The 26085-nt window shown below is 40.6% G+C and overlaps 1 protein-coding gene across 3 annotated transcripts in view; it reads left to right on the plus strand.

Moving 5' to 3' along the window:
- Nucleotides 1-26085, plus strand: part of CERS6 (ceramide synthase 6) — a 135668-nt gene that overhangs the window by 102362 nt on the left and 7221 nt on the right. For 2 of the 3 annotated variants that reach the window (XR_012623786.1, XM_074829024.1), the window contains exons 7-10: nucleotides 3056-3184; nucleotides 7351-7457; nucleotides 23970-24126; nucleotides 25142-25165. Coding sequence is in view for 2 of the 3 variants with exons in the window: in XM_074829024.1 (XP_074685125.1) it covers nucleotides 3056-3184; nucleotides 7351-7457; nucleotides 23970-24126; nucleotides 25142-25165 (417 nt within the window). In the remaining variant the exon portion in view is untranslated. The remainder of the gene's footprint in view (nucleotides 1-3055; nucleotides 3185-7350; nucleotides 7458-23969; nucleotides 24127-25141; nucleotides 25166-26085) is intronic. The other variant, XM_074829025.1, reaches the window with a different exon arrangement.

Consider the following 26085-nt stretch of genomic DNA (forward strand, 5'->3'; position numbering starts at 1 on the left):
AAGGGTTTTCATTTTCAAAGACTGCAACATAGTATGATTTGGTTTTTTATCATCTCTGTCCAGTTTCTCATACCCCTCTTCTGTAAAACACAGAAGAAAAATTAGGTCAGGGAACTCTGTTACTCTCACAAGCCCCTGATGAGCTGTGAGGCTTATTTACATGCTTTCTGGATACCTGAAGTATTGTTTGACAGAAAAATATTTGACAGGTGTATTTAAAGGAATGTATAAAATTTCTAGTCAATCAGTGTGTTATCTGGGAGACCTTTCTGTATATTCACACCTTTTAGTTCCAAGCATTTGGCAATTCCTAGAGCTTCTGTGTTTTGCTTTTTTAAAAAAATGACAGTCATTCACTCATTCCCAAAATAAAATAATCTGTAGCTGCTAATTTTCTTGAATATTCCATTTTGATTCTAGAAAATTTATGCTGTATTTCACTAAATCTGGATCCTGGATCTCTTTCTTCAAACTCAGTAAAAAAAAGAGTCATAGAGCTGATTTATTTTGTTTCAGAGGAAAGGAATTTAGACTGTGTACATTTTGCAGACCTTTACTAGAAGTGTAATGGTTGAAACCTTTAGCTGGTGATATTTGCTTTCCTTGTTGATCTATAACATAGCCCGTTTCCAGAAGCTGAAGTGACTAATGAAGATGATGTTTTGCTCTTCAGTGGCACTAATGCTGCATAGCCACTTGGCAGTTTAGTCAGTGTGACATGTTAAACAAACACGGGTAGCAGAAGCCTTGATTCCACAGGGCCTGTCTAAAGTTGAGGCCCATGGTGTTTCTCTGTTGTCTGCCCTGTGTTATTCCCACTGATGGTATCACAAGTAGGTTCTTTTCTCCTCAGCCACATATTTTCATGACACAGGCACATGACATCTTTCAGCAGTTACAACTGGAGGCTACAAATCTGCTGTAAATAAATGCATCTTGCGCAAACATGCATACAGTTTGAAATACATTAAAAAAAAGGAAAAGCCCATTCCTGTACAGCTGCTCTTCTGCAGTGCATGGGTAAAAGTGCTTGAGTAAACTGGGAACACAAGTACCACTTGACATTAATGAGGACTTGTACCGTTAGTTTCTTTGTGTTCATTACCCTTATGTATAATTAAAATCTAACAGGTAGCATCTTCAAAGCATAGTATTAATTACTAACATAAAGAAGTGTCACAAACAGGAAAGAAAGGACCAGAATAACAAAAGTAGTCTTATTTATATCATTGCTACTTTTTTCTAACAATTTTCAGTAGGTCAGTCCAGCTTCTCTGTTTCAGAGCTGGCAAAGTTAGATAACTGTCTCTTTTAAGAAACATTATTAGAGGAGTTCCCTGGGCAGCATTTCTGTAAGGAGACTCGTGCAGAAGTGCAGAAGACTGCTGCCCAAGAGCATCAGGGCTGCTTAGGAATAATCCATATTGTCAGGAATGCCTTGAAGAGTTCCTAAGAGGGACTAGAAATCTCGTATTTGTAGAACATGAATGTGTCAGCTATAAAAACAGAGGAAATTTTCTACTTGGCTTCTTCCCCCATTTGGACTGCCTATGTACTAACATAATTACAGTTAGAAGAAAAATGAAGAACAGTGCCATAACATTTGCAGCTGAAGCAGGTAAAGAGCTAGGCTGCAGTATGGCCATGTGGCAGTGCTAGTAGTTTACCTCTAATCCCAGTGAATAAGGTAGGTGCTTTGTTGTTTTGATTATGGTATGGTCAAATGGTCCATACGTGTGGGTTTGTAGTTACTGAAATTACTAAGATGTCGTACCCCTGTTTTCCCTTAAGACCTGTAGAATGGGAAACAGCCTTTAATTCTCTTTTTGTTCAACCTGCTTTAAGAAAATGGATTTAAAGCAATGGCTTGATATGACTGCTGAAGAATACCACAGCTCAGCAGGACTGGCCCACAAAAGCTGCCAGAAAGCTAAATTCCACCTGCCAAGATGCTTGGCAAGCAGGCTGCTTCGAGGAGCTGCTGCTTCTGGCTGCCTGGATCACTCTCACTTCAGACAGCCCTGCATGAGAGCCACTACATCTGCTGAGAGCTGTGGTAGTAACTTTGCACCTGGTGCATGGAGAAACTCCCCAGTCAAATGATGCCTGAGATCTTTTCTTCAGGGTTTTGATACCACTTTCTCAAAGCTGTGCGAGTAGTTCTGCAAACTCCAGCAAGACTATTTTTTTGACTGACTTGGTACCTTGCAGAGAAGAGTCTCATCTCTGTGGGTCCTGTTCTCTCAGTAATCAGTCTGGGAGTCTATGCCAGGCAGATGGATCATTCCCTCTGCTTTGCCTGCCCCTTGGCATGTGTCTAGGAATGTGATGTTACAGGAGCTTCACCGCTCCCGGTATTTTTCAGTAGTAACAGTTACTTGCTGTCCGAATAACTCAAGAGTTACTGATCTGGAGACCAGCCTAAACTGCATCATTTGGGAGGCAACAGATTAGATCTGAGTAGGAGGAGCTGTACCAGCTCATTTGAAGACTTTTCTGACCCTGTCACAGTGTGAAGAGAAAGCAGCTTCATTAAAAACAAACAAATGAAAAACTGAAACTGGAATTCTCAGCTGTGTGAAAGCTCTCAGTTGTGCTTGGCAGGTGACTGTTGATAACTCCTAGTGCGGTGGAAATGTGTTTCTCATTCCTTTGTAGCTGTTTGAACTCTTGTGAATGGTGCATTATTTTGCGTATTGTATGTTGCTTGGTGTATAAAAAAATATGGTGTAATTTGATTTGTATGTACATATGCCTTTTCAGAGTAACTTCAGCCACAAGTGTTTACTTCATTAGGTTAAATTACTATGAACTGAGAAGTGTAGATATTACCTAGCTTTTAATAACATTTTTGCATTTTCTTAGCATACAATGATTATTTTATTCAAAGTGAAATATGTAACAAAGTATTTAATGCACTTATGTAGCAGGATCTTTATGTAACATAACCATAGTGCTGGGTTTAAAAAAACATCCATCCATTTTTGTATGAGTACTGAATCTCACTGTTTACTTCATTGTTTTTTGTTTTTTTCCCTGCTTCTTGCTGCTCTAGGATTTTGGCATCATGTTTACACATCACATTCTAGCAGTCACTCTGCTAAGCTTCTCATATGTAACCAATCTGATACGAGTGGGAACCTTGATGTTATGTCTCCATGATGCATCCGATATTGTCCTAGAGGTGAGATAATACATATGTCGTGTCTGTATACAGTATTCACTATTCAGAGGGCTAGCATGTCAGTAGGTAGAATCTATTTGCTATGCAGAACAAGTATTTCCTAAGCAAAGAATCCAATTCAAGATGGTAATGGTGATTAATGTAGTGTATATCCGTTCTGAAATATATTACACTTGTGGCAGTACATGTTTGTGACTTCAGGCTGGTTTATCCCTTGATAAGTTGCTTGTACAGAGCAGAGACTGGTAATGCATTGCATGCCCGGGAGGGTTACACACGGATTTTAAATATAACATGGTAAAGTCAAAAGCTCAAAGTTGCAAAATCTGGAAAGTGGTGACTGCAGGATAGAAGCTCCTGGTTCTTGACCCCTCTGACGTGGTGTGTGGGGTAAGAACCCTGTCTCCAAAAGAATCAAGGTGTCACGGTTTGTTTGTGCTGTGCTTTGCTGGGAAGAGGGTGGTGGACAATTTAGTGGCTGTATGCAGGCAGTGAGCTCACCTGGTCCCCAGGTTTTTCCAGGTTCCTGTGCCTCTGCATCCAGATGCCAGTATTAAGTAGCTGGCTTTGGAAAAGAAGGGGTGATGGAAATTCTTTTAAGTCAAGATGGTCTGTAGCTTCTGTAGTGGCAATTAAGAAATGTTTCCATCCTGTATCGGCATCAGTTTTTAGACAGCACTGGGTGATGGTGGGATTGGGCTGTCTGTGAACTCTCCATCAGGATCAAACCAAAGTTAATAACTATATTCTCTGAAATTATTTTTTTTATTAAAGTAGTTGCAAGGATCCTGTTATGAAAGAATATAGTCTCACTGTGTGAGTCACCTATCGCAGAATCAAAATCCTGCCATTCTGATTCAATAGTGCTGTAAATCTGGTTTTATTTTTTAATCTTTTTTTAATCTAGAAGGCACATGACTGCCTGAGATAGAAAGCAACAGATAATCTGGATTTCTCCTGTTAGAAATAATTACATCTTTACAAGTTCATTTTTCTGTTTTAGCAATGTATGTAGATCCATTCTGCTGGTTGTGGGTTCACCCAGACTTTCTTAATTACTCTTTTCTCACCACCAGGACATACTTGAAGGTGTTCATTCCAGATCAGAGTCTGTGGAACTATAAAACCACTGGAGAGCAGCTGTAATAGGCTAGTCAAAACCTTACCTTGAACACAGTGAGATACATATTTTTGCTCAATTCCTCTGTTCATTCATTGGCTAAGACAAAGAGAAATTGCTGGTATTCTCATATGATTTACAGACATTCAGCAAATACACTTCCCCATGGGGCACATACTTCAGTGGTCTTTCTAGTCAATTCGTTCAGTCTGTTCTGACTGGAAATACTAAAGCTACTCTGAAGTGTAGGAAGGATAATCACAAGCCCTGAGCAGCATTTCCTAGGAGGACCGTTACAACTCGCTCAGCAGATTTTTTTCTGCTAGGACAGTGGGTCACAGCCCTGGTGCCATATGAGAGAATATGGACTCTTACACACTGCTGACATTACTGAGGGGAAAGTCAGTGCAGAGGAAGAAAATTATCAAACTGCAAAAGAAGCTGATAAAATATCTTGCCATGACGGGTCAGTTGTGCACCTGGCCTGTTTTACATATTATGTATTTGTAAAAATGAAAAAGTATTTTCAGAAGCCACTAGACTCTTTCCACCTACCTTTTCATAATGAAACATGTCCAGTGGAAAGCTGGAATGCAACATTTTCGCTGTTCTTATTGCAGAAAGTAGTATATTCTGGAGGTGAGGTTTTTTTCCATAGGTCCTAAGGCATGTGCACGTACAGAAGAGTCATAGTAGGATTTTCAGGAATACATAGCTATTCTCTTAGGTCTGAATGAAAGTTGTCTTGGATACTCAAAGCAGCCTAGCCGTGGCAGGACAGACTTAACATAGAGTAATTTGCTTACCTAGGAAGCCGTTAAATTAGCTTAAACTGAAATCTAGGCTACTGAGAGGCAACTTTCAGAATCCCAAGCTGAGTTGTTTATGGGGTTTTGGTTATCTTTGCACTGCAGTACAGCTTGTGGGTTGGAAACGCTGTGACCTAACCTGCTGAAGCACTTAAAATCACACCTATTCAGGGACCTTGAGACTTTTCAGCGTCGGTTAATGAACACTATGACAGTTTTGATGCCACTGGATGGATGTGAGTAGTTGGCAATTTGGTAGGCTTCTAGTGTGTGAGCCTCACATAGCTGACAGTTCAGCCTGAATCCTTTCTGTCAGGTTCCAGCTATCTCCTAGTACACTTTTCTAAAAAAGCAGGGAATGGGCACTTCAGACCGAGGCAAATAGCTGCACTGTAAAATAAATGCATTTAGATAGACTAGTAAGAGTATGTGGAAGAGCTCTGTTATTCAGTTGTAGTTGTGGTTTTCAAGCTTTGAAAATTGTGTTGTCTTAGGTGGCCAAATTCCATCCAACAACTACATACTCTTTCCCTTTTTTTGTAGTCCTTCCTTATCAATATCATTTGTAGATTTGTTATTTGAGAACTGATGACCCAACAGCTGTACTGTTTCGACAAATGGCATGATACTGCTACAAGTTGCTGTAGCAGTATCAGCTCCACAGACTATGAAAGCAGCTTTTTTAGACTGCCACCATGGAAATACATCCAAAATTCCTGTCTGAACTTTCAGTCATCTGAAAATCAAGGCGTTAGTAACTTCTCTGCTTTGCATGTTGGCACCGAAGTGTTCTCGTTTACTTAAACCAGACTATGAGTACAAACTGCTAGGAAACTCATTTGTGTCCACTAGAATATAGGGCTAATTTGGAAGGGTTATGTTTTCTTTGCAGCAGTGATGGCTTTCCTCATGTTTTGTTGAGCTTCCTAGCTTGTTTTCTGTTCTCTGTTAGTGAGGAATATGCTTTATATTCAGGTGTTGAGTGAAAACATTGCAGAAGTTAGGTAACATCCAAAAGTGCAGGTTGGTTTGGGTACCCAGATTGTCTGAGGTTTGGTGTGTTCATGCCAAAAAAATCAGACAGAATGCAAGAGTGCTTCTCACTATTTTAGGCAATTCTCTAGTTTGAATTCTGCAATCAGGATAGTATTCTGTGTACATAGTTGTGGTAATTTTGCTCCCTCTTAGCCCTCTGGAAAGTCTGCACAAGTAAGCATCTTCTCAATATGGGAGCTGGACACAGGTCCCCTCAGACGCAGGGCTTTAAAATGGTTCCCAGTGACTTAAGTGGACACAAAATCAGGCTCTTCATGTACTTCATTGTGCAGTGACTCTCTGGATACATTTGACAGAAAGCATAAAGACAGACTGTCCCTGCCTTGGAGCAGATGTTTTAAAACTAGTAAGTGCTTACGCACATGAACGTTGTGGAAACAGCATCGATGTCTTAAAACAATCTTGCTTGTACATGCTGTTTTTTTCCAGGAGAAGAGGACAAAGAAACTTCAGGGAAGATCAGTGTTTTAATGAGCAGTTTGAGTGAAGATAGTTAGTGAGTTCTTCAATGAGTAGGAGTCAGAAAACTGCTTGAAGACAAATGAGAGAAGCATGTAAAAATAGGCATAGGGCAACAAGTTAGAAAGCAAAAGTTGGAAAGAAGAGGGGAAGAGAGGCTTGGAAAACATTTGAAGGGGAGGGGTGTAATCTTTGAGGTGGAAACTGTTCTGTATAGGCCAGGAAGGGAAAAGCTGTAGGAGAACGTAGGACATGGGGCATAGTAGAGGATTGGGACAAAGTTTATATGTAGTGAACACTAGAAGGTCAGAGAGCACGGGACAGGTGGAAGATGAATGGATGCTGAAAATGCAAGTGGAGCATATTGGAAAGGTGAGAGACAGGTAGGTAAAGAGGTTGGGGACAAGGACAGCATAAACACAATGGGGTTCAATAAAAGGTTTAGAAGAGTTTTGTGAATCTGAACTTGTAGGATTTCAAAAAGGAAATTGAATAGGGAAGGAAGAAATGAGAGATGTACTGTGGTTTTATTCAGTCTGGGTGTTTTCTGAGAAGACATTTTCCAGCTGCTTGGTGGAGAGGAGTTACGAGGTCACTGTGAGATGGCCCAATGAAAATGTTAGCAATTTCATAAAAAATTGATTTCTTCTTACAATTTACACACAATACAAGAGAACTCAGTTATCCTCACAGAAGTAAACATACATTTCTTTCTTTTACAGGCTGCCAAAATGGCAAACTATTGCAAGTGTCAAAAACTGAGTGACCTTCTGTTCGTTACATTTGCCATTGTCTTCATTGTCAGTAGGCTTGGCATATATCCCTTATGGTGAGTAAGCATATCGTTTTCCTCAAATGCTAAGCATCAAACAAGCTTGGAACTATGTTGCAATTGAACATGATTCATTGACATTACTCTGTTTCCCAAAGCACCAAGGAGAGTTCCAGACATAACCAGGTGCTGAAATAGCCTGTTTGCTAGAGTCACATTGTGTTTACTGTGTGCTAGGCAAGAAACATATGTGGCTTCTGCTGGTTTTAATGTACAAGTGGGTTGGAGACCACATAACTTCAGGTTAGCAGTTGATTGCCTGTGTTGGCAAGAAGTTAGAGGAGAAGTAAAATATTAGTCACCGAAGACACTGACCAGAGGCTAAGCTTGAAGCTAGGATCTTCTCATTAGCTTTCAGTGCACCCTTTGTGAACATGTTCAGCTTAAAGAAAAGCACAGTGAGATAAGGAAAGTCTGGCCTGCTGAAATCAGTATAAGGATGTTGCCATGCAGATTGCAATACTGCAGGCTACTCGTTTTCCTCCCCATCTTTGAACTGGGGGTCCTGGGGAAGGTGTGTAATACATACATCTATAAGGTAGTTATACAGGTGTTACTGTAATCTCACCTCTTCCCAGACAAAGGCAGCTGCTTACATGTGCACATACTCTCTCTAGATACACACATGTGCATGCACACAGGCAGGACATAGATGTTCGATTCTTTAGCCAGGGACTTCAACATCCAGAAGTCAGCTGGCTAGGTAGGAAATACACTGATGTTCTTCAGTTTAGAAACCCATTCAACTTTCTCTGTAACCTGTGCCCTATATATGAGGAGAGCTGAGAGAAGGCGTTGGCCTCACTCTTTTGTGTTCTGGGACTTCCTTTCTCTTGTATGAACAGAACTTACCCAAATCTCTGTATCCCTGTGAAAGCAAGAGTAGCCTGTCATTGCATCAGAAGTTAACAGTGACAGTTTGGGTTTTGGGAAGCACCAAGAATGCCAGAAATGTTACCCTTTGCAGAGTTTTATTTAGAGAGATTACCACCAAGCTCCTTATTTAAGCATGCAGAGGATTTACAGATGCCAATATCAACCTCTCTGCCACAGTTTCCTTTCAAATCCTCTATAATGGTATCTCTTTGGTGTTTTGTTAATGCAAACAGGATAGACCAAGGTGCCCCTAAGAAGCTGTGGCACCAGCTCTGCTTAACAGTCCAATGTAGAAGTCTCATTTAGCATTTAATGGCTGCAAAGATAATGTGACAATGCGTGGTCCCTACTGTGCTGTGAGTTGGTGAAGGACCATGACAAAAGGAGCAAATGGATAGACACACAAACTGCATGTTTGAAAATGCTTGTTATTTTTTCTAAGGAGCAATTATTTGTTTCTTCAACAGCTTTGCTTCGCTCTCCTCAGTTCTTTCTTGAAGCTAACTTGGCCATTCACTGAATTTCTGTAAATGAAGTAAACTAGTTTTTCTACTTGCATGATCTCAGATAGGAAAAATGGTGGCAGTCCTGTTCATAGGATTTCATCTGCCTGTTGCATTCTGTTTTATATTGAGAAATGGAGGGATGACCCAATTCCATCAGTGCAGTTCTGCCACTAGACTGCTACAGGGAAAGCTCAGTCAGATGACAACTGGATGAGTTCACAAAGGGGAAGGCAAAGCGGAAGTGGTACTTGACCAACCTGATAACCTTCTATGGTGAAATGACTGGCTTGGTAAATGAGGAGAGAGCAATGGATATAGTCTGCCTTGACATCAATAAGGCTTTCGACACTGCTTCCCAGAAGATCCTGAGAGAGAAGCTGATAACTTATGGGCTAGATGAGCAAACAGTGAGGTGGATTGAAAACTGGCTGAGCAGGCAGACCCAGAGGGTAGTGATCAGTGGTCTGAAGTCTAGTTGGGGGCCAGTAACTAGCAGTGTACCCCAGAGGTCAATGCTGAGTCCAGTCCCATTCAACACCTTCATTGATGATCTGGATGATGGGGCAGAGTGCACCCTCAGCACGTTTGCTCACGTTCCAACCTGGGAGGAGCGGCTGATACACCAGAGGGCTGTGCAGCCATCCAGAAGGAAGGAACCTCAACAGGCTGGAGAAATGGGCCGACAGGAACCTCGGGAAGTTCAGCAAAGGGAAGTGCGAAGCCCTGCACCAGTGTATGCTGGGGGCTGACCGGCTGGAAAGCAGCTTTGCATAAAAGCAACTGGGGGTCCCAGTGGACACCAAGTTGAACATGAGCCAGCAATGTGCCCTTGCGGCAAAGAAGGATAATGGTATCCTGGGCTGTATTAGGAGGCGTGTTGCCAGCAGGTTGAGGAAGGTGATCCTTCCCCTCTACTCAGCACTGGTGAGGCCACACCTGCAGTACTGTGTCCAGTTCTGGGCAGGTGAGATACCAGAGAGATACAGTCCAGCAAAGAATCACTACGATTGATTAAGGGACTGGAGCACCTCTCAGCTGAGGAAAGGCTGAGACAGATGGGACTGTTTAGCATAGAAAATGGAATCAGGATGGATATTGTCAATATATACAAATATATGAAGGGAAAGTGTAAAGAAGACTAAGCCAGCCTTTCAGTGGTGCCCAGTGCCAGGACCAGAGGCCGTGAACACGAACTGAAACACAGGAGGTTCCATCTGAACATAAGGAAACACTTTTTCACTGTGAGGGTGACGGAGCACTGGCACAGGTTGCCCAGCAAGGTTGTGGAGTCTCCATCCTTAGAGATACTCAAGAACTGTCTGGACATGGTCCTGGGCAGCCTGCTACAGGTGACCAAGTTAAGCAGAGCAATTGAACAGGATAACGTCCAGAGGTCCTTTCCAACCTTAGCCATTCTGTGATTCTGTGAGCTGCCTTATGTGTTCAGCTGTGATTCCAGCATTTAAACCTCCCTCTATTATTTGAAATGACAAAGAAAGCAGTGCTGACTTGAAATTTTTTGTTCTTCAAACACAAACTTTACCAGATCACTGCTATGTGCTTGCTTTGCTGAACAGTCAACAAAGAGCAGATTAATCTTGTCCAGAGTGCATGGTTTTGAAGGAGGTCATTAGTCTTCACACATTTAACTAGAAGCAGCTGCCCAATATGCTTTTTTCTCTTGAGACATCTGAAAATAGCAAGGTCCAGATTTTCTCATCCTTTACATCCTTACTATGGTAGTCAAGTTTTGGAATGTCCACACTTTTCAACCTGAAGTGTTTAAAATAACACTGTGTGTTTATAACTGGAACTGAAGCTCAGAAACCAGAGGTTCACATTGTCTCCAGTGATTTCTGTGAAGTGTTGCAGCCAAGTGTCACACTGTGCAGGAAGCCCTTGCTAGGACTAGGCAAATTATAAATTAAAGATTGACATGGCTAGTGGGAATCAGGCATCATAGAGCTGAAGTCTGTGTAAATGTCACTAATACACACCTCATGCTGTCTGACTGTCAGAGTCCCAGAAGAGATTACCAGCACAGTGATAAGTTATCTAGCAAGTGTCAAAACTTGAGCCCTGCTTTACAGCTGTGGCATTTTGTGCTGTGTTCTGGATGTGCCCTTTCATTCCTGTATACGTTAGGTGACAGCAGCACTTCCATGCCACTGTAGATTGAACTTTGTCTGAATCCTGTATTATAGAGTATCACTGGCCCAGTGAGCTTAAAGCAGGGTAAAAATCAAAGCCAGTAGGTCTGGGAAAGAGGGAAAGGGAAGAGAGCTGCACAGTAGCTTCTGTTGTTGATGTTGGCTCCCTTGGTATGGAATATTGGGCTGATGAGGGCAGCAGGTTACAGCTGTGGGTGAGGTTTGCTGCTGGGATGGAAAATATCAGCATAGACTCATGAAGGCAGGGGGATTGTGTATTATGGGAATGCAGCGGTCGACAGTGTGCTGTGTGCTCCTGTGTCAAGATGGAGTGGTTACACTGGCAATCCCTCTGCCTCTCCTCTCCCTTAATCAGCAAAAGAACATATTTATTTGTTTGAATATGCAAGTAGTTCAGTGTGATGTATATGATATTTGATTTTTAAGACCATCCTATTTCCAGACCAAAGCATTCATGTATGTACTCCTAATGGTTACCCTTACATACACCTATAATCACAGAGCCCGGAGGCGGTTTCATAATTCTCAGCTGTACTGTGGGCATTGCGTGTGGGAGTCAGGGTTAGCAGAGATGGAGCATGGGACCTGTGATGTCTTCCAAATCCTTTTTCTCTATGAAACGGCAACTCTAAATCTTCACTCCCATTAGCTTGCATGTCAGCAAAGATGAGTCATTGGAGTGGCAGCAGGCCAGGAAGCATAGTTTTGCTCTTCTTTGCTGAATATTCAAAATAGCAAAATTTGGTGCCTGATTAATATTACATAAATATGCAAATTTTTCTATCATAAAAACTGAGAGGTATAAAATTGGTGTGCATGTAATGTAAAAGGAAGACTGTAATTTATAAGAAAACTTCCCCCACACAGGAAGGTGAATACCCAAGGCAGGCTTCCAGAGACGTTGCTTATGAAGCACTGCCATGCTGTTGTGCTCCAGCTTTGCACAAGTGCCATTTAATTTTGCATAAAGGTGTTAATAAAGAATTCAGCTGTTGTTTAGCAGCAGGGCTAAGGCAAAAGAAACTGGCAATTAGGTATATATTTAGCAGTCTTTCTGCAGGCATCTGGAGTTCATTTCAGCAATAATTCAAAAACCCCAGGACACTTTCAGCCTCCTGCTGCTAAGTGAATGTAGGAGTAAAGCTGCTATTTTCACTGACAAGACATTTTGCTTGTGAAATTCTCCCACTTGCGCATAATCACTGTTCTAGCAAATTACAACATAAAACACAACTCTCCATGAGTCAGGGGGAACATGATGCCTTCTCAGGTGATACAGGAGTGTAGGGAGAATGAAAGCAATCTCAGACCAAAGAATTGATACAAATTATGTGAGCCCTTGGCTAGTCTAATCAGGCTGTGCAAAGTAGTTACATCAAGTCTTTATTTCAGTAAGCCTTGCGATTCATCTTCCCCAGGCCTCAAATGCTTGTTTTTGCTGTAGTTACATGGACATAGTCTTGTCTCTGTTGATAAAGGAATGGTTTGCTTTTTGCTGTTGTTTTGTTTTTCTTTCAATATCCAGCATGGAAACTCTGGGGGGTCGTAATATTTATTAATCATTTTTTGAGGTATATGGAGGACAAACAGACATCTTCTATTCCAGGAGACCTGAGTGAAGAAGATGTTGCACTGCCTTTTCCAGTCTTAGCTCATTGCCAGCTGCAGAGTTCATGTTGTGAGAACTGTGAAACTCCCCAAGTCTGGGCTGTACAGGACACCCAAGAGTACTCACTTGCTTTGCTTATTCTTCTGGAATACACACTTTTTTTGACAGGGCAGTTTGAATAAATCTCCTAATGCTGTGAAGAGTTTGGTATATGAAACTAGTTTCATGGAGTGACCATTGAATCAGGGTGTTTCCAAGAGCTTCAGTGGAAGAAGGGTAGTCAGCGTGGAGGGAGATACAAGGTTACTAAACATGTTCATCGCCTTAAAAGATAGCTTAAGGTAACTGCGGTTAAAGGTGTAATTTTTGCGTTTGAAAGGAGAAGGCTCCCAGGAAAGCTAGGGTGATGTTTACCGCGTGAAGACACCAAGCTGGGTAAATTCAGGTTCTTTCAGGTTGCTCTGTCTAGTACTAGTATGCAGTTGTTTTTCATTACTTTTGATTATTTTTATAATCAATTACATTGTATGAGAGGTAGAACACAGTGGGTTTCAGGGAAGTGTTACTGACAAGTACTGCTGTCAAAAGGTGAGGAAGCAGGGAAACAGCATTGGCATTCATGCAACCTGTGAGGTCTCAGCATGCACATATTACATATACGCACTGACAAATGTAAAATAGTGGCTTAACTGTACAAACGTAAGTGAAAGCCTGATTTAAGCTGATTATAAAGAACACAGGTCATGTTCTGCATGTGCTGTCCCCCAAATTCTCCTGTAGTGCCTTCCTGTCCTTGATCTCTTCAGACACTGTCAGTGCCTGGATTACTGTACCACGTTAAAAACTGTGAAGACAGTCAACCACTTTGGTTAGTTGGAATGGTCTTGTTTAATGTTGGTACATAGTCTTAACTGAATCTTCCATTTGTGAGTCTGTTTGGAAAGGTTCTGTCAAAAAAAAGATGGCAAAAATAATTCTTATTGTTAAAACTCAAAGCTGTTTCAGGTGCATGTCTCCTCATCAGCTGCAATGTACAGTTGCTAAATGGGATTTTATGCCAACGTATCCTATATAAGCATGGGTCTGCTAGTCCTCAGAAGAACAACTTTATTCCTTGTTATTCTTTCCCTTTTAAAGCTCATGAGAGTACATACAGTCTGGCTCATGGCTGATTTCTAATTGACTTTTCATGGCAATGAGTATCTGCATGAACCAGGCAAGCATGGCGTGATCCTCATTGAGTTAAAATTAACTTCTGTCCACCATGGTGTGCTGTAATGAACCCTGGTTACTTATTACCAGTCTTTCTCTTATCTCTGCATGGCTGACTGAGTAGCTCTTCCCGAGTTTCATCACTGGTTGAACAACAACATGGGATATAGCCATGCTGTTAATACATACACTGGGTCTCCAGATAGTGATCCTATTGCCAGTTTGCACTGTTCTCTCATTTCTTTTATTCTGGAATCAGCTCCTCTCTGGACAAAATTGCAGCTTGAGTCATGAATAGGGTAGCGCAGAGCCCCCATGAGAAGCAGCTGCTGCAAAAATTTGCTGAACCTCTTTTTCCTAGCTTTGTTCTTTTTCTAGCTGATATTGACTGGTTTTGTGCAGCTCTTAGCATTCAGGGAAGTTGAGTCGTCATCTGGTTTTCTTTCCTGGCACATTTTCTCCTGTTTGGCCCTTGGAGCATGTGTATTGTGGGAAGGCAGCATGTGGACCCCAGCAGAGTCACCCTGCTTCATTCCTCTGAACATATTGGTAAAACAAAGCTCAAACCTACCCTTAAAAAGCATCCTACTACATTAAAGCAATACATAGGCACTAGTTAAAGCAAGAATCTTGGTCAGTTACATGCCATGGAAAGAATTTAGGTAGCCAGATAAATTCCAGCTGCCCAGACCTTGTCCAGACTCTGAATGAACACAGTGTTCTGTGATGATTTTAGTTACTCTCACTGGATCCTAAAGTCAATGACAACATTTCTAGCCTGGCTAGTGTTATGTATAGAGCTGGATTAACATCTCTGATTGTTCTAGAGTAAAATAACTTACTTTTTTAAAAGAAAACAAATCTCTTCTGACACTTTTTCAAGCTCATTTTGCTCAGAATATTGTCTAAACCAGAGTACAATAGAAGTTGTTTGTGGGTAGCAGATACTGAAGCAATAAATTATGATTTTGATACTTGATTGCTGATGTTATTTATGCTGTCACTGAGTGGATGCTGTAGAACTAACAAAAATTACCTAATGTGCTTATATTTCAGGCTGTTTGTAATTTCAGAAGGCAATTTATAACCCATCAGTTTATCAAGAACATTTAAAGTTTTTGGCAAGCTAACTACAGTATATTTGAAGAACTCATAAACTTCCATTTATGGATTAAGAAGGTTTTATTAACTAAGTCTCCATAAATTTACTCACAACTCTTGTCTTAGCTCTTTAGCAGAGCATGTATAATGTTGTCATCCCATCTGCTTTTGACAAAGCATTACCTGATGTTGTCCTTTCTAATGCCTGGTTATTTTATTTCCTCAAATTGTTTACAGTGTTTGTGAACTCAGGCCTCTGAGTCTACATGAAGCAAAGCTGAAGTCTCTGCAGTGCTGGGTTAATACTGATCAAGCTATTTGCAGGGAAGCTATAAGAAATGGAAAGGTTACAGGTGTCATTCACCATTGTGGGTTTGCAGTGTAAATAACAAGAAGTGGCATTTGCTCAGTATTTTCATTTTTAAGATTTTCATGTGATCACAACAGGAAAAAATTATATGAAAAAGGATTTCATCAGATTTCCAAAGCTGATTTGTATCCTCACTTTTAGTTTCTACAGACTGTACCCTTTGGCAGCAATAATGCTTTCTGTTGTCAAGGATAGGCTGTTCAGTCAGTGTTCTAACTTTTCTCCTTTTATTATTAAATATGTCCTTTCTAAAACTTGTGTTCTGATTGGAAACAGGACAGAAACCTGTGCTGTGGCACTTACTTTGCTCAGAATTATTCTGATGAGTGTGAATGTCTCAGGGGAAGGGAAGCAGCATTGGTGTTTTTCTTGTGGCCAGACACGTTAGCCACTTCTAAATAAGCTCAACAAGGCATGGTGACTGGAGAGTATGGATGACCTTAAGAGGCTGAACTGAGGGCTGCTTTCCACCATGGTAGTCAGCTTCCCGTGTAAGGTGCTCTGTAGTCAGCTGAAGTTCTCCAAGTCTCCTCTGAAGTTGCATCACTTGCAGGAAGGAGGGGAGAAAAATAGAGGCTGACCATGGGAATTTGCAGTTTGATTTTTTTTTTTTCCTAAAAGAGAGGGATGCGCAGAAACTTTGCCTGAAAGTACATCTTTAAGTATTGCCCATTCTGTGAAGGGGAGAGCTGTGCTAATATGGTAGTACCACAGACAGGCCATATGAGTGCTGACAGTCTAGGTGGCTGTGGGTAGTTGGAGCATGTGCAAACATTCTGCCTCTTCTCAACCCCTTTTCTCTTAGAGGCTGTATCTGTAGCACCAGGGTTTGCTGTTAGTGAAGCATATTTTGTGGTGCTACAGAGTCGATATAAAAGCAGAACAATGCTATTGGTTCACTGTGAGCTGCTGATGTATGTGGGACATAAAAATCATACCTGTACAAAAGCATGGGAGTATGATAGTTAACTAACCAGCTTGAACTAGTACGTGGCTTTTGAATGCCATTATCAACAGCTGTGATGCAGCTCAGGTCTCATTAATGCTCAGCTAGGAGGAGGTCGTGGCTAAACACTTTGGAGATGAACCCAGCACCCTTGTAAGTGAGCACGTTCTGTTGTTTTCGTCAGTGTTGCATGATGGCAGAGTCTGACCCATAATAGCTATGAAAGTAGAGATTATTATTAAGAAAATTAGATTAAACTGAAAACTGTTTAAGGCTGATTTCCCAGACTTTGGTGTGGAGAAAATTCTTATGATGCATGTGGGGGCAAAGGTACAGTTGATTGGGTTTTTGGTGGTGGGTTTTTTCCCTCCCCATCCACATCTTTTGGCATTTCTTCCACAACTGGGCCATTAATATTTGAGTCATTTGTTTGAAACGTGAGTCCTTGGCAGACACTGCGCCACCACACTTCCTTAAGCTGTGTGATTTTTATGGATTTTAAAATTATTCCATTACTTTAGGGCCATGTTCTCAGGACTAGACCAAAGTGTGGTACTCCTGCTATTGATGGTATGTAAGCCACCTGAAAGACATTGGGTACCTGGCAGAGAACTGGCTGCAGCTGTTCTGCGATGTTTTGTGGGCTTTTGAACTTGTTCTGTTTAGTTCCTGTGTTTACAGAAAGTTTGGGTAGTCTTTTTCCCCTAAAATGTCTACTGTGACATAGCTAAACACGAGGCGGTGTGAATATTCCTTGAGCAGAGGTACTGCACTTGTTTTTGTCAACAGAAGGAGGCATGGGGAAGGCTTTTTTGTTCTCTGATACCTTGTTTTGCAAAGATTGGAAACTGGCCTCCTATAGTTTACAAGAAATACCTTTCCTATTTGGAGAATAACATGAAATCCAGGAAAATGGATCTTGATATGTATTCTCTGTTGCTCATATAAAAGTTTTATGTGAGCCTGGAGATTTTCGGATTTGGAAGTGTCATTCTTAGCATAACGTAGTTTCTCTGTGCCAGTGTATTATGATCAGAAGCCTTTACACAAGCCTTTTGCCAGAACACATTACTGATATAACATTTTGCTGAGTATAATTACATTCTGCTAGGAAATTTGAATTCTCTCCATATCCTAATGTCTATTGAAAGACTCTCCTGAGATTTGAGCTTGGATTGTGAAGGTGTCTCTGACTTTGTATTCTTGGTTTTTTCTATCCACAAGAGTGGAAATACTATTATTCATATCAGTGGCTGCAAAATCAGTTAATGGGCAATAACTGTTGATGAGGAGGAATTGAGGAAAGAGAAAAGCACAGCTGAACCCAGGACAGTGACAGCTTGATCAGAATGGTCTCTTCTACAGTACATCAAACATGAATAATTTCCTGCCTGTTCCATCATTTTACTTAAGTAATTGGAAATCCTGTTGATCTATGCTGGGCTTAAAATAACACAGTCTCAGTGGCAGTGCTGTGAGTTCTGCAAAGAGGTATTGTTCATGATTAGTATTAGGACAGGAGTCACCCATCTCTACAGCAGCTAAGCTTGTATTAGCACCATGTCAGGAAATCCTGTGATGTTGGGCTAGTATGGGTGAGCAGAACTCCACGTGGTGCTCAGCTCACTGATAAAATTGAAGTGTGGATTTAATGTTGCTCTGAATACTGACTCAAGAGTTTATATTCCTTCTGTTGCTGCATTTTGCAGAGATCTTTCATCAACTTACTGTCTAAAAGAAGAGGGTAAAGGGTATCACCAACCAAGAAATCTGAGGAATCAGTCTGAGATGCTGTTGAAAGATCATCTCTCTCTCACCCCATCCTTCCTTTCCTGTTTCATTGATGCTGTATGAGTGACTGGTTCATCTGACTCTTCTCAGTTCACAGTGGGTCTCTGCTGTTCCCCTCATATTTGCCATGCACTGATTAGTAGCATAAATCCTACTCTGGGGGACTGAAAACCTAAGAGACAGCAGGATCTGAAAAGGGAAACCAGCTTGTTTTTCCACTCAGCAAGAACCAAGAGCATCTGTTCAGAGCAGAACAGTGATAGAGACACAGCAGCTGGCCGAGCTGAAACTCAAAGAGGAACAAGTTGGCAGTACAGCCCTTTATGTACTGGATTTGCTATAATTAAATATTTAGCTGTGCTGCAGCTTGAGGGCTCCAGGACATGCAAGTGGTGTAGACAAAAGTTTCTTCAATTTAATGACTATTTTGCATATCATTTCATACCCTTCTCAGGTGAAAAGTTGGGTAACTCATCTGAAGTCTCATGCAGAAACATCTGTGTGTCAGGTCACTTGTTGTGTAAAGTCAGCTTAGCTTTGTCATAATAAGTAGGACAGCCTGGGATATGAAGTTGTATTAGATTTCAGTCAAGGTCTAAATCCCAGAGATAAATCTTGACTACTGATGAAATGTAGCTGATTTATCATCCTATGGCTGATCAACATGTACACATATGTGTGCTTTCACACTCCACTGCATCTTCATTTATCTGTGAATCTCAGTGATTATTTTTTTATCTGTCAGTTTTATGGCATCTTTTAAGCAAGTAGTCCATGGTGTTTTATAAACAAGCTAATGAATTAATTCTCCCAGCATCTTTATGAGGCCACAGCTTGTGCCTATCTTAAACGAAAAGTAAACTATGTAAAGAAATTTGAAAATTCTTTTGATCATATAATAAGTTAATAGAACAGCTAAATCCAGAATTTAGGACTCCTGACTCTTTGTTCTCTGGTCTTGGGTCACTTTTTACTGTGCTTAATGGAGAATAAACTACTATGTTTTGGGGCAGAAGTAAGTGCAATTGTTTATTTTTTAAAGGAAAAAATCAAAAAAGCAGAAACTTTGAAGCATTGCTGGCAGTAGTATCGTCGGATTACTTGCACTAAATAAGATCTGAATTTCATTAATGCCCACCTAGAGGTAATTATCTATTAGCTCTGTAATGAATGCAGTATTAAAGGATGTCCCAGTGCAGCTGGTTATGTTCCAACATAGAATACTGTTGTCTAATATACACTTGGTAAAGGAGATAAAGACATTTATTCCTAATTATTTAGACAAGCTGGTACCATGTTTTGCTGTCCTTGGCTATACTTTGAGACTTCTGGCTATTGCACTGTAGTAACAACATGCCTTTCATTCAGCATGTTGCACACACTGTATGTTGGTCACTGGACAATGCTGCAGAAGTTAAGGCAACTTGCAGTAGCACTCATTTCAGCTGCACACTTTCTGCTCCCATTGGATGTGATAATAGTGCCCATCACCCTGCTGTGCTTCACTCTTCAGAGTTTATCATTAATTTCCTGCCTGTCTGGAAGAATGCCTACTCTTTCCACGTGGCCTTCTTTCTAACCTCCTTTCATTGCCTTCAGGATCCTTTCAGAAGCAAACACAGCACATTTTTGCCAGTTCTCAGACAAATGTAAATAAGCATTTTACTCTTCCACCCATCCTGCTCTTTCTTTATCTCTCTTCCTTCATCTCCCTTTTCTTCTTCCATCCCTGGGACAAGATAAGTGATCAACTTGCCAGGAATTAGTAACTGTTATCCAAGAGCCTGGACTTGTGCCCACTGAGTTGAGGGGAGGGAGTGTAATCTTACCTGAGTCAGTGTATGTGCCTGTTGCCAATAGCCTCCCAAGTACTACTTCATTGGCTAGATAGAGAGCTAGACATCAGAGGAAAAAACCGTGTTACTGTTGATGTGCTGCAACTGATTGTTTAGTAGTTGTTGAAAATGTATTATTTTTATTCTGAGTGTTCAATTAGAGCAGTAAGTACAGAATTACCTCTCCCAGTGGCTCAGATATTGTGGCAGCATTCCTGAAAGTCTACCACAGATTTCTCTAAGAGTGGATTGGATCTTAAGTGGTGAATTTGTTTTCATTTGCCTTCATCAGCCACATTATTTAATTCAAGATGCTAAACTGAGAGCTTCACACTGCCAGGTGCACAACCCTGCTTGGGATGCATTTAAGAAGAGAAGAATCCCTTCCATGAGATTGTGTTCTTTTGTCCAGCTATCAAAATCTTTCAGGGCCTCAGAAAAATTGCTACAGTCTAGAACCTGTTTTCAAAAACAGAAGTTAACATTTTGTTTCAAATTGCAGAGACCTGAGAAATGCTGTCCAAAGTTTTCAGAGAGGTAGAGCACTTGCAGCTTAAAGTAGTTCCTCCCTGTGAGATCAAGTCCAGCTGTTTCAAGTCAGATAGCCAAGAATCAAAGTGTCCACCATTCACTATGAAAAGCTGGGATTTAACCACCGGAGAGCTTTGAAAAATTCCAGGAAGCATGTTTGCAGATTTAAGTGCCAGAATGCCTTTTTGAGTATTTGAACCTAAGATATATTTTCATATGTATCCTATAGGCACTTTCTTCTTGATGTAACCCATTCTCATGCTGCTTTTTCCAGTCCCTGTTCCTTGTGTAGTTGGTTAAAATGCTTCTATTGAATCCTTTCAGCAGTAGAAATGGTGAAGATCTGTCTAACCTTTCTTCACTCTCTCCCTTCCTCAGTGTCTACAAGTAGAATTTGTATTCTGCCCACTAAACCTTTTAAGATTTCCCCCCCCCCCTTTTAGACTTTTGATGTGAAATAATTGATATATTCTAAGAAAGTTTATTTGCTTTCCTCCATTTTTTCTGTAGTTTTCTGTATTTTTCATTCAGCTTCTGCTCAGCCCTATGTGCTTAGGCATAGCCTTAGCTTCATCTGCACACCTAGCCTACACATCAGGTCACTGACCCCTCTTAGCATTGCTGAGCAATTAGTGAGATCCTTTATGCAGCTTTAAAGGACTGTTCCAGTCCTGTCCTCAGTTTGCCAGACACAGCAGGTTAGAAAGAGGTCTGCTTTTTCAATGAAGGCTTATTTCCTATATCTAATACACAGTGGATGACTCATTTGCACGGTGAAACTGCTTTTGGAACCAGAAGCACTCTTTTTGGCCTTGCTGTCTTCCTGATATTTTGGATTTCGGCAAGTGGACCATCTGCATCTCTAATGCTGCTTTTTTGACTTGATCCCTGTGGAAGTCCCCAGAGGTGAATTTGGTCCAGTGAATGAAAATATAAACAGAAGCCTGTAGAAACTGCATTTACAATTCTGGAGCATATGAAAGTACAGACATAAAAAAAAAAAAGACAGTTGGATGTAAACAATGGTAGATTTACATATATGAGTTGTTGATTTCAAATTTGAATTTGGTATAGTGGTTAGAATGGAAATAACTACTGATGAAGTAAAACAGTGCTGACTACATCTGTGTTTTGATATGCATGAGAGCGTCTCCTTGAATTATAAAATGGAGTATTGCTGTGCCGTGTAGAGCTACTAAAGCTGAGACTGAAGAATTTTAGCTGACAGAAGCAATAATATGACGGGGTTTTTGCAAACTGGAAAACAGTTTCTTTTTCTGATGTTCACTCCATAAACAGAAGACAGTGCAAAACCACAGCTGTATAATAAAGTTATAAAACATCCACTTCTCAATAAATATGAAGCAAACGTGCAGTTTAGTGTAAGAAGGCAAAACTAAAAAGGTAGAAAATTTATCATGAAATGCCCTGCAGTATTAAGGCCAGTGTATTAGAAACCACTAGTTGATTTTTGACCAATGCTGTTTATACACATAAATCATTACCACTAAATGTTGTATTCTGGGTTTGCTGACTGTACATTCTTTTTATTAATACTGTTTGAGCCGACTTTTATGTTGTTGGAAAGGATTGTGGCAAATGTGATTGCTTATTAAACAGCTGAGCCCAGTATCTCTAACTTTCCAAATGAGACCTTGTGCTGTTCTGCAGCTCTTACAGGACCTCAGTTGTCTTCTGCCTTCAGACAAAGCTGGTACAGTCCAAGAGCTGTGCAGTCCTTTGCTTGATTAAATGTGCCATCTAGTGGCTAGCGGATGATAGTTAATTGAGAAAAAGAAAAATAACATAAGGCAAATGCACTCTTTAATGATTTTTTACACCAGCAGGGAAAATGAATGGAGGTTGACAAACCCTTATATTGCTTCCCCCCCCCCCCCCCCCCCTAATTAACAGGCATTCATAGATCATTATTTGTTTCCAAAAATGCCATTGTTTCTACTGTCTGTTGTCCACTCTCTGCTCTCAGGCTGTTTGCTGAAATCGTCTGCTATGGCAGAGTATTTGGGCAGAATAATTAGTACTGTATTCACAAAGCTTCAGAAGTCATATTGTAACATCACTGTTACTGCCTGCATCTGAAATGTTGATTCTCAAAAACTTGGTTCAAATGTCTAGAACTGCCCAAATTTCATAGAATCATAGAATTATAGAATGGTTTGGGTTGGAAGGGACCTTTAAAGGTCATCTAGTCCAACCCCCCCTGCAACGAACAGGGACATCTTCAAGTATATTAGGTTGCTCAGACCCCATCCAACCTGACCTTGAATGTTTCCAGGGATGGGGCATCTACAACCTCTCTGGGCAATCTGTTCCAGTGTTTCACCACCCTCACTGTAAAAACTTTTCTTCCTTACATGTAGTCTAAATCTACCCTCTTCCAGTTTAAAACGATTAGTCCTTGTCCTATCACAACAGGCCCTGATAAAAAGTTTGTCCCCATCTTTCTTATAAGCCCCCTTTAAGTATTGAAAGGCTGCAATAAGGTCTCCCACCCCTTGCCACCCCTAAGTATCCCTGTTGTCCACCTGTCCTTTATGTAACCACTAAACCTTACTCTTGCTTGTACATAAGTGGTGCGCAAATTGAATTTCATGCAAAAAGTGACCACTGGAGCTACCCAGTACCTTAGTGGTTAGTGCCGGCACCCAGGATGTTCAAGACACAGGGTTAAGCCTCTTGACTGGCTGACTATTTTGACTTTGGATTCCTACTAGTGCTGAGGTTTCCACTAAATAAGAGTTTATGTTGGGACACTCAGCCAAAGCCCACCCCCATTCTTAGAAAATCCAGGAAGAGGCTGAATCCTGCCACACATGTGCCATTGTTTTACATTCTGCTGAAGTCTCACTTTAATTAAACGGTCTCAGACTGTTTACAGTTCCACATAGTACATCACTCATGTTGCTCATACCAAGAGAGCAAAGACATCCATAGCTGTGTACACTGAAACAAACCCACTGGCTTTGAGAGAGAGGGCTTCAGATGGGAATACCTAGGGAATGTTGCCTGGCTCTTGGTACAGGTCTGTCTCGTGTAACATGGGAGAGATTGCAGCTCACTGTCACAGCATGGGAACATGGTTTGTAGAACATACTGGGTAGCACTGTAGCATAACAGTCCTCATACATGCTCCTACCCTATGCTAATACAGGGGCACCAAACCCCTACCAGAGGCAGTTGACATGGAAAAGCTTTATTTAAGAAAATGGAGTAAAGTAATCTTTGTTACTAAGAAGGGAAGGAGTTATTTGAGACAATCAACACCTGCCAGCTTTATAAGAGAAGAAAGGAATACTGAGGATCTTTGTTTTCTATATGTGGTGTTTGCAAGATGAAGTTAAACACTGAGAGCAACATTTTGATGTTGTTTCTCTCTGGAGACACCTGTGTGGTTCAGTCCAAGTCACTATTACTCTGAGAACCGACTATCCGTGTGGATAACATCTAATCAAGTACTTGTCATCTTGATTTAAAAAGGGCTTCTTTTAGATTGTTGGCTTAAGGAAAGTGTTACTATTTTTCTGACCCTTTCTCTTCTAGGATATTAAACACAACATTGTTTGAACTGTATGAAGCTCTGGGCAATTTTCCTGCCTTGTGGGTCTTCAACGTGCTGCTTGTGATTCTTCAAATTCTGAACTGTTTTTGGTCTTACCTAATCATAAAGGTAGCCTACAAAGCTGTTTCAAAGGGCAAGGTAAGACGGCATGCTTCTGTTTAGGATTTTAACTTTTTCAGTATCAATACAAGGTCACTGACTTTTTGGTTACTTTTTCTTTCTAATCCGTAACACGTTACTGAAGACACATGTTGTTTTATGTAAACTCTTCTTTCCTTTCATGGAGATTTTTTTCCACTCCTCGTAACAAATGTCACATAAATTAATATACTCTTTATAGTGATTGTAATTATATGTGCTTCCACACTTCTTTTTTATAATCTGGTACACTGAACCAAACTGCATTAGGGAATTTGGATTAAAAAAAAAACAACAGGCAAACTGCTTTCTTGGGGCTGCCAGTTCTGGTTTTCTTCTTTATAGTAGTTGTTAGCAAAGTGTTCATTTCCCAGCTGGTAGTGATAGTAGTAATAATACAAATTGAAATTCTGCTGCCTTTGCTAGTGGCAAAGTTACAAATCACAACCTCTTTTGAGTTTTGGTATTAATGAGGTTCTGCAGAGGTCTATGTACTTTCTTTCTAGGATTCCCACAGCAAGACCCGTTGGGATAAAATTTAGTGTCTTGCTGCTGTTGTTACATTTGACAGAAAGATATAATTCACAGAAATGCTAGCCCCATTGCACTTGCCATGCAGATACGGCACTCAGATTTAAGTGACAGAACTAACACTTACAGATCATGTAAAGTACAGGGCATTTTGCCCTTCAAGAGTAGAGCACATAAGTAGATGTTTTAGACATGTGACCACCCCCAAAGTGAATGGGATTGTTCAGCAGAAAACTGCTTTCTATGAATGTATGGGAGAGCTCAGCCTTGCGCTGAATGGAGCCCAGAATCTGCCACTTGCTATGTATGAAAGACAGTGCATTCATGAACTGTATTTTGCCTGGAAGCCACACTTCAGTCTCCTCTGCTTTTAGCAATTATTAGCCTCAGCTGTCCTGTCTGAATTACACCCGTGACTTCAAAGAGTGCTTCATACTCTTTCTTACTCTGCTTGTTTATCCTTTCCCTTGTGCTGTGCTGGAAGGCTGGAAAGTGGAACCCCCTGCATGTAAGTTTCTTTAAATTTACTATGCAAAAGATTTATTCTGAGCAATACTGGTGTTTGTGGGTTTTTTTTTTTTCTTAAATTGTAGTTTCTGCTTGGTATTTTTATCCATTGTTTGTGTTTATGTATTTAAATTAAGGGTATCTTTAAAGGCCATTTTTACTTCTTGCCTATGCATTGCCTAACGCCATTCAAACCCACTTCTATCTGTAGTATCGGGGTACTATTATGTTACAAACTTTTTTACACATATCAGCAGGATAAGCAGCTGCTCTGTCACCATTCAGGAAGCAGACTTGAGAGCATAAGTTCTTTGCCTTCTAGTTCAAACAATTGCACAAGAGAAAATTTAGATTGTGCGAGAGTAGGGTTAGACACTAGCAGTAAGACAGTGACCAGGTTAGAGATGCATATGTGTGAGATACACAGAGGATTCTTCTTCCTTCAGATCTTAACTTACTTTTTCACTTGCAACCCTGTTCTTTTCATTTCTGCAGTAAAATAAGCAGTTTTTTACAGCACATTACAGATATCTTACAGTAGATCTTCATCCTTAATTATTGTTTTGGTTTTGTATTACTAGTATCCACCTTTGGAACAGCTCAGCTGATAAAGCAATTTATTATCCTTAAATTTGTAACTAATCCTGATCATCTATTTCTTACTCGCTGGTATGTTTAGGAGTTTTAGAAACCTACATATGTATTTTCCAGACTTCTGTAGAAATTACTCCAGTGGGTTCTTTTGGGGATAAACAAAGAGAACTAAGTATTGCAAGAAGTGTTGGATTTTTATCAGGTTTTAAGTGCAAAGACCCTAGTATGTTGCTGTGTTTTGAAAATAAAGAGAGCGGATCACATGTTTAACAGAAGTGGCTGTAGCATAGAATCTTCTTTTGATTGTTTGGCTTTGGGGCAGGACCC

Source organism: Strix aluco, chromosome 6 (assembly GCF_031877795.1).
Source record: "Strix aluco isolate bStrAlu1 chromosome 6, bStrAlu1.hap1, whole genome shotgun sequence".
Lineage (NCBI taxonomy): Eukaryota > Metazoa > Chordata > Aves > Strigiformes > Strigidae > Strix > Strix aluco.